Consider the following 9,165-nt stretch of genomic DNA (forward strand, 5'->3'; position numbering starts at 1 on the left):
TAATTGGAGTGTAATGCCATCTGAGTTTTGTCTCTTTGCTTGTCGTCAAGATGAGATTTGAAGTCAGCTTCCCATTTGACAAGGTATTCCGGATAGAGGAAGCCTTGCAGCGTGGTGAGAGCCTTGTAGAACTGCAAGATGCAGTGACGTGGAGGGTTTTTGTGGATGAACGTGGATTTAATTGGATTTAAATCCTGTAGGTAACGTAGTGGACGAGGCAGAGAGACAAGAAATCGGTTTAGCTGGTTATACCTCCATCTGACCATGAACGTGATTAGTTTTGGACCCAAAATAGACGGGAGAGGCTTAAGAGCGTTAGAAGGTGATAGAGCAGTAGAGAGCCCTCAGGTGATCAAGATTTAAAGCCAGAGTCCATGGAGTCAGGTAGAAAGTAGCCCTGATTTAGAAGAGGCATTAAGGCAGATTTTTAGGATCAAGAAAACTTTTTGTGTAGCATGTGCCAAATGTCCAAGGTAGAGGTGGATAGAGGGGAGGTTGAGGAGGATAAAGCTCTCGAGGAGCGGGGTATCCATGGAATGTTGAATAAGTCTGTGCCACTTAAAATATATTCCAGGTGGACCCACAATTTTTCATTGCCAGAAAACTTCCAGTCAGATATCCATGACAAAGCAATAACATGGTATGTGTTTTGAAGTTTGGAAGTGCAACCCCCCTCCCCCCCAGATCATTTAGAACAGTATAAAGTCGATCTGGATATTCTGGGGTGCTTATCCTTCCAGATAAAGCAAGAAATTGTGGTCTGAAGTAAAGAAAATAACCCTACAGGAACCCCAAAGGCAACATTTGGAAAATGAAAAGAAAACATTGCAGAATATTCATTTTTTATAATGTTTATTTTACCTAATCAAGAATGGGACAGGAAAGACCATTTCTGGAGATGAGATCTGATGCTATTTAATAGGGATATATAGTTGTTATGGGAAAGTTCCTCCAGAGGGTTTTTTGGCAGCGAAGTAAGTAAATAGTACATGTAATTAGAAAAATAAGTTCTTTATTAACAAATTAAGGATATAGGGGTATATAGTTATGCTTAAAAAGAGTGTGAAGATGCGGGGTAAGGTGAGTACCTAGCTATTTTAGGTTTTCTGACTTGCAGTGAAAAGGAAAGAGTGGTTTTATTTGGTCACCTTTTGAATGGGTAACATTAATGTTTAGAATCTCAGATTGTTGAGATTAATTTTAAAGTTGGAAAGTGATTGGAACATATGGAAGGCAGCCAATAAATTTGGTAACGAGATATACGTGGCTGTTGAATAAAGAAAAGAATGTCGTCTGCATGCGTAGAATTGTTGTGTACCGTAGAGCCTACGTGGACTCCTTGAATGCTATCTTTATTTCTGATTGTGGCTAAAAAAGGGTTCTGGTGAGATAGCAAATACCAGGGACAGGGGACAACCCTGTCTAGTACCATTGTGTAGAGTGAAGGGGTCGCTTAATAATCAGTTAATCTGAATCTGTGCAGAGGGGTGGGAGTAGAGGGAGGAAATGTGGTAGAAAGGCATGTTTCATGCAGGAGGGCACAGGTCTTGCTAGACATGTGCAGGTGCCAATATATGTTAAATGCAAACACAGCTAGCAGTGCCATGCAGTTTGGTGCAGGGCCATTTGTAAAAGTAGTCAGAACCAGAACACACAGGAATGCGCAAAAACATGTTCTAGTGCAGGGATATGCAATTAGCGGACCTCCAGCTGTTGCAGAACTACAAATTCCATGAGGCATAGCAAGACTCCGACAACCACAAGCATGACACCCAGAAGCAGAAGCATTATGGGACTTGTAGTTTTGCAACAGCTGGAGATCCGCTAATTGCATATCCCTGTTCTAGTGTAAACCAGCCCTAAAAGTAATATGTATAACTAGCACATCCCACACGCAGGAATAAAATGTCTTGGACTCAGAATAAAGGCACATGGTTTGATTTCACAAAGGCCCACAAAGTTACATTTAAGAAAACACTACTTTCCTCCTTAAAGTGGTAGTAAAGGTGTTTTGAGGATTTATATCTACAGCTAAGCCTAAAACAAGTCTTACCTGTAGGTACAGTAAATATCTCCTAAATGTGTACCGTTTAGTAGATATTTACTTAAGCAGCGTCGGTGATGTCATCGGCATGCCCTCCATTGAGAGAGCTGTGCCGCGGCTGCATGCATGCGAGAGTGATGACAGTGCTAACCCGGGTGAAGATGGAAGCCCTGTCACCAGTGACAGCGCAACGCTGGAGGGATTTGTTTTCAGGTAAGTATTTCATAATGTGCTAGTATGCAATGCATACTAGCACATTATGACATTAACTTGCAGGGAGAAGATTTTTTTTTTTTTGCGATTTACTATCACTTTAATATACTCCCTCTTCTAATCTGCTCTGGTTTTCTAATCCATCCCTCAGTTACTCTCCAGTGCCTCCTCTTTCTCCATCTTGGCTTGAATGTTCTTTTCTTTTGACATGCATACATATGAATATATGTATGGAATTAAAATTACACCTTAACCACTTGCAGACCGGACCATTTTGCTGGTCAAAGACCAGACCACTTTTTGCGATTCGACACAGCGTCGCTTTAACTGACAATTGCGCGGTCGTGTGACATGGCTCCCAAACAAAATTGACGTCCTTTTTTTCCCACAAATAGAGATTTCTTTTGGTGGTATTTGATCACCCCTGCGGTTTTTATTTTTTGCGCTATAAACAAAAATAGAGCGACAATTTTGAAAAAAACGCATTATTTTTTAATTTTTGTTATAATAAATATCCCCCAAAAATATATAAAAAAATATTTTTTTCCCTCAGTTTAGGCCGATACGTATTCTTCTACATATTTTTGGTAAAAAAAATCGCAATAAGCGATTATTGATTGGTTTGCGCAAAAGTTATAGCGTTTACAAAATAGGGATAGTTTTATAGCATTTTTATTAATAATTTTTTAATTATTATTTTTTTACTAGTAATGGCGGCGATCTGCGATTTTTATTGTGACTGCGACATTGTGGGGGACCCATTGGACATTTTTGACACATTTTTGGGACCATTGTCATTTATACAGTAATCACTGCTATATAAATGCAGTGATTCCTGTGTAAATGACACTGGCAGTGAAAGGGTTAACCAGTAGGTGGCAGTGTAGGGGTTAAGTGTTCCTAGGGGTGTGTTACTAACTGTGGGGGGGTTGGGCTTTCATTTAGTGTACACTGATCTCTGCTCCAATCACATGGAGCAGAGATCAGCGTCACTAGTTGCTAGGCAGAATGGAGAAATGCTGTTTATACAGCATTTCCTCCATTCGGCCGCTCCGTGAGACGATCGCGGGGATGCCCGCGGCGATCGAGTCCGCGGGTCCCGCGACCGGACTCACGGGGGTCCCAACCAGCGCGGGAGCGCGCCGCCGGCGGCGCGCTCCCGACGGCACGGCGGCATCGAATATTGGACGTACCTGTACGCCAATATGCCTGCCCGTGCCATTCTGTCGACGTACATCGTCGTGCGCTGGTCGGGAAGTGGTTAAAGGAGTTGTAAAGGCAGAAGGTTTTTTAATCTTAATGTATTCTCTGCATGAAGATAAAAAGACTTCTGTGTGTAGCAGCCCCCCTAATACTTACCTGAGCCCCATCTCTGTCCAGCGATATCCACAAGTCCCTAAGCCATCCAGGACTCTCCCTTTTGATTGGCTAAGACACAGCAGTGGTGTCATTGGCTCTTGCGGCTGTTAATCAAAGTCAGTTAGTCAATCAGGAGAGAGAGGGAGCGAGGCCGAACGGCAACTCCTTGTCTGAATGGACACATGGAACTGCAGCTTAGCTTGGGTGCCCCCACAGCAAGCTGCTTGCTGTGGGGGCACTTGACAGGAGGCAGAGGCCAGGAGCTCCAAAGTGGGACTTGCGAAAAGGAGGATCCGGCCTTTGCTTTTATAAGCATTTTATTTTTCCAACACATTTCCCCCTATTTCTGCCCAAAAACTCCTCTTAAAAATTCACTTGTAATGGATTTTTTCTGCCTCAAAAATCTCCTCTTGATGTACACTTTGTCTCTAAATCCCCTAATGTGCATGGGCACTTAAGCTGTTTTTTGGGCACCCTGGCACTCAGTACTTCTCCTGTCACTGCTCTTCCCCTTTCTCTCATATATGAAAGTCATCTTCCTTATTTTCAGACTTTGATATATCTTGTTAACCTGTAACATAAAGTACTTATATTACTAATGCTATTTTTGAGGTTCTCTGTAGATTTCCTTCTATATGTCACTTTTATTATCTTAAAACCAATAACATTTTTGTATATGTGATACTAAAACTAGCCAGTGGACAGTGGAAGGAGGAAAGAACACACAATAGCTGTCCTGGGGCAGAAGATATAAATCCATCCATGCTTACATCCTACATGATATTTTGCAGCATTTCCCTAGTAATGTTGCTTTTAGCACACTTTTTATATCTTGGTTCCTCATGCTATAAATCAGTGGATTTAGCATGGGCAGTACCACTGTATAAAATACAGTAGCTATATTCACATTATCCCTAGAAGCTGAGGATTTGGGACTAAGATACGCATAAAGGACAGTGGTGTAAAGTAACGTCACTGCTGTAATATGTGAGGCACAGGTAGAAAAGGCTTTTTGTCTTCCTCCCCTCCCAGTTATTTTTAAAATGGCTAATAAAATAGAAATATAGGACCCAAGAATGACCACCACAGAAGGCATTGTGAGCGAAGAGGACAAAATAAACAAAACGATCTCATTAATAGTAGTGTCACTGCAAGAAATACTCAACAGTGGAGGAAAATCACAAGCAAAATGATGAAGAACATTAGAGACACAAAAGGACAGATGAAAGGTGAGGCATGTCTCAATCACAGAATGCAGAAGACCGGCTGTAAAAGCCCCACATACCAGCTGCAGACACATCTTCTGTTGCATTACTAAGTTATAGCTTAATGGGTTACAGATTGCCACATATCGGTCAAAAGCCATAATTGCAAATAGCATACATTCAGTACTTCCAAGAGCACAGAAAAAGAAAAGCTGTATTGCACAGCCAATGTAGGAGATGTTTTTTTGACCAAAAAGTAGGCCAGCGAGCATCTTTGGAGCAATGTTTGATGAGTATATAAGGTCTATGAAGGAGAGGTTGCTGATGAAAAAGTACATAGGAGTATGTAAACGGGTATTGCTAAATACAATAAGTATTATACCGGTATTGCCCAAAATAGAAGTTACATAAACAATAAGGAACATCATAAATAAAAATATCTTCAGGTCAGGTCTATTAGAAAAACCAATTAGAACAAACTCAGTTAACAATGAGTTATTACTGCCCTTAGGATCTTCCATGGAGACTTTGTAAAATTGTATCTCTATAAGATTAAAATGAGAGTTGAGCTTTTATTAGAATCAATATAATAACAAATACAGTAGCTATTACACTTAAAAAAAAAAAATTAAAAGACCTTGCAGAACAACAGCTAGGGAAAGGATAGACCTTCCTATGCTTTATACCTAATTGCATCAAGCATGTTTAACCTTCTCGTGACAAGAGGCAATTGGTGCCTGGAAGACGAGACTAAATTTAGCAGCATAAATATGCACTGATTACATTCACAATACGTCTCTAACTAATCTGCCAACCTAAATAATTTTCACAAAAAACATATAAGGCTTTTTTCGTACAATGTTAAATAAATGTTTTGCTCAGATCTCCTATTATAGGCTTACAAACAGAACAAAATATATTTTAATTTGTTTTAAAACTTCTGTAAATTTCTTAATACTATGGAAGCTGTAAGTGACAGCTGTTTATAAACAAAGCAAAGTGATCACCCTATCATAGATAATTGCCATTTGATTTGTAACAACGCTAAAATGCTTTTAAATTGCTAGTCTGCCAGGGCAGCTGTCAGTAAAACTACTGGTATAGGACATGTAATGTGGATGGTAAATACAAAGGGTTTAACCACTTCAATACCGGGAACTTTCGTCCCTTCCTGCTCAGGACAATTTTCAACTTTAAGCGCTGTCGCACTTTGAATGACAATTGCGCGGTCATGCAATACTGCACCCCAAATACATTTTTATATTTTCTTCCAACAAATATAGCTTTCTTTTGGTGGTATTTGATCACCACTGGGGTTTTTATTAATTGCTAAGCAAACTGAAAAAGTTTGAAATTTTTAGAAAAAATACGTTTTTCTTAATTTCGGTTATAAAATTCACTGACGGGCACTGATGAGGTGGCACTGATGATTTTGCACTGATGAGGAGGCACTGATATATAGAATTGATGGGAACTGATAGGCGGCACTGATATGCAGCACTGATGGGCACCAATAGACGGTACTGATGGCCACTGATAGGTGGCACTAATGTGCACTGACAGGTGGCTGTGATGGGCACTGACAAGCGGCTGTGATGGGCACTGACAGGTGGTACTGATTGGCACTGATTGTTGGTACGAATTGGTACTGACAGGTGGCACTGATGGGCAGCACTGATGATGAAGTACTGATGAGGTGCTCACAGGTGTTACTGCTGGGCACTGATTTGCACTGTAATGGGCACTGATTGGCACTGTGATGGGCACTTATTGACACTGATATGGGCACTGAATGGCACTGATATGGGCACTGACATCCTTTTTGTGATGGGGCACTGACTAGCACCCATCAATTGGCTCTCCCTGTCAGCACAAACCGAGGAATGCCATTTACCGGCACTTCCTGGTTCACATGATGATCAGCTGTGTTGGCTCCTAGATGCCAACAGGCCTCAGTAAACAGTTCCAGGACATATAATGCTTCTCCCACTATCAGTATTTTAGATGCTTCTGTCCTGTGCTCTGGTTGCTGTGCTGCTGCCGCTTGACTCTGCTGCCATTTATTCTTGACCTTGCTCTTGTTCCTGCCCTGCACCCAGTACCCTGCTACCTTGCTCCTTGCTCCTCTAGTTTTCCCCTGCCTTGTGTGTATTTGTGTATAAAGGCGGTCCCCTAGTTACAAACATCCGACTTACAAATGATTCATACTTACAAACGGAGGGAGACAACAGGAAGTGAGAGAAACTCTACCCGTAGGAAGGGAAACTCACTCCTGTAAGAGTTATTATGAGAAAAAGGTGTCTCCACTGATGCTTTATCACCAATCACAACAACCCAACATTTTCAAACTCCAATTGTCATAGGGACAGAAACTGAGGTGAAATCTTCTGAACAGGGGCACAGAAAGTAAAACAAATGTTACAGGTGTGTTAACCCTTCTCTATGCTATCCAAAAATCTTAAAAATATATGTTTTGGCTGGAGCTACACTTCACAAAGACAACATTTACGTGTTCAACAGATTCAGCTTAAGAACAAACCTTCAAACCCTATCTTGTTTGTAACTCGAGGACCGCCTGTATAGTGTATATTGTTAGTTTTATTTTTGCTTGCTGGTTAGGCATTTTGTCATTTAGTTTTGATTCTCATGCATTCTCATGTTTATTGCTCGCTGGTGTGTGATTGTCTTTTGCTTCACTGCAAATTAATCTCACTTTAAAGATATATACATACATGGTCTGGTTCTAGTTTTCTTGGTGTAGCTACATAGAATCAAAGGTATTTTCCACAGGCATCATAGAGGTCTGGCATAAATTTAGATTCTTTGCACTGGTGAAAATATATTTATAAACTTTTAAAACCCATAATGTGTCCCTATAGAATATGTTTTCCAAAACATTCTGAGAATAAAAAAATCCCAAAGCTAATTAAAGCTGAACTCAAGGCAGATATTTAATTAGACAATAAATTAAATTTTATGTATTTTAAAGCATATTTCAGGCACATGGTCAAAACAGGGGATCTGTCACCACTGTCAATCGGGCTGGAACCACCTTCTCTCAAACATTATCAGTTCCCTGACCAAGCCAGTCTGTATGCTTACTTTTTGTTCCCCAAGTATAAGGCACCATGGGAATAAAGATATTCAGTTGCTTTCTCCTGGAACTTCTCTTTTACTTGTATAGCAGTTAATAAGTGATGCCCACTCTCAGGGTCTTCTTTTAAGGTCCTTCCACTTCCTGGCAGCCCTACAAAGAGGAAGGGAACACATGGCATTCCCCTGAAGGGGAAAGCCCACCAAAAGCTTACGCTACATTCTTAGTCATGTGTAGGCCCTAATGAAAGGAAAATCGGGATTGGCTGCACACGAAACTGAGATCTGAATGCGCATAATTCATGTATAAAACCATGAAGAAAATGAAGAGCACTACATGTGCAAGGGAAGAGTGGTTTACATGTTTTACACAGGAATTGTGCTTTACTAAAGCCCATGTGTAGGCCCTGGAACTTCAACAAAGGCCTGCCTACTTTCTCAAGGCTTTCTTCTCCCTCTCATATCACTCCCTACTCCCTAGTTTGCTAAACCAGCAAAGTAGTGGTCATCAACCCTGTCCTCAGGGTTCCATGGTTCCATGGCTCTCCCATTCCAGAGTCTGAGAATTTGGAAAACAACTTCCCCAGTGAGTGTAGGAGGAACTTGGGGAACGATAATGACCCCGAAAACAGTGTGTATTATTTCAATTTCGGGGTCACAGCTGTCATTATTCAACTAGTGTAGTCGAGGCAACTCTAACCCAAGCAACAGGCTCTGATTTCTGGGTCCTCTTTTTGTTTTCCAGCATGGCCTCCTCTTCTCATACAACCCGGATGAGGACAAGATACTTAAGGATTCCTCCATCTCCATTGTGATAGGGTCTAGGGGTTGAGCTCCCTTCAAAACTGTTGTGCCCGAACCTCATCTACTGACCTGGGATCCAAGCCCTTTTTTAGTAATACATTATCTAATATTACCAATACATTATCTTGTCCAGACGCCTCATATAGTCAGATAGCTTTTCCCCTTCATTCTGATAAGTATTTTTGAACTGATACATAAGGTCAGATGCCTTTTCTGTTCGGCCAAACATGTCTTGCAGAACACTCAAGTAGTCCTGAGCAGTACACTCCTGTTTGCTGAGTTTTAAAGAAGAAGCCACACATTGTTGAGTATAAAACATTTTACTCCAAGCACATTCACATTTGCGTTATAAAAGGGTTTTTTAACAAACCAACATCTTTGGTGTAAAACATTTATGTTTGACAGTAGATATAGCCTTTTTCTGGCTAAACAGGCATGTTTAAAACC

General features: G+C 40.9%; 1 protein-coding gene across 1 annotated transcript; it reads right to left on the reverse strand.

Moving 5' to 3' along the window:
- Nucleotides 1–3,497: 3,497 nt before the first annotated feature.
- Nucleotides 3,498–7,635, reverse strand: LOC143960226 (olfactory receptor 5AR1-like). The gene is made up of 2 exons (XM_077468574.1): nucleotides 7,554–7,635; nucleotides 3,498–5,365 (listed from the first exon to the last, which is right to left on the reverse strand). The coding sequence occupies exon 2, from the start codon at nucleotides 5,340–5,342 to the stop codon at nucleotides 4,383–4,385; it is 960 nt and encodes a 319-aa protein (XP_077324700.1). The 5' UTR covers nucleotides 5,343–5,365; nucleotides 7,554–7,635; the 3' UTR covers nucleotides 3,498–4,382.
- Nucleotides 7,636–9,165: the final 1,530 nt, after the last annotated feature.

Source organism: Lithobates pipiens, unplaced genomic scaffold (genome assembly GCF_037356315.1).
Source record: "Lithobates pipiens isolate NorthernLeopardFrog02 unplaced genomic scaffold, aLitPip1_a1.2 Scaffold_8, whole genome shotgun sequence".
Lineage (NCBI taxonomy): Eukaryota > Metazoa > Chordata > Amphibia > Anura > Ranidae > Lithobates > Lithobates pipiens.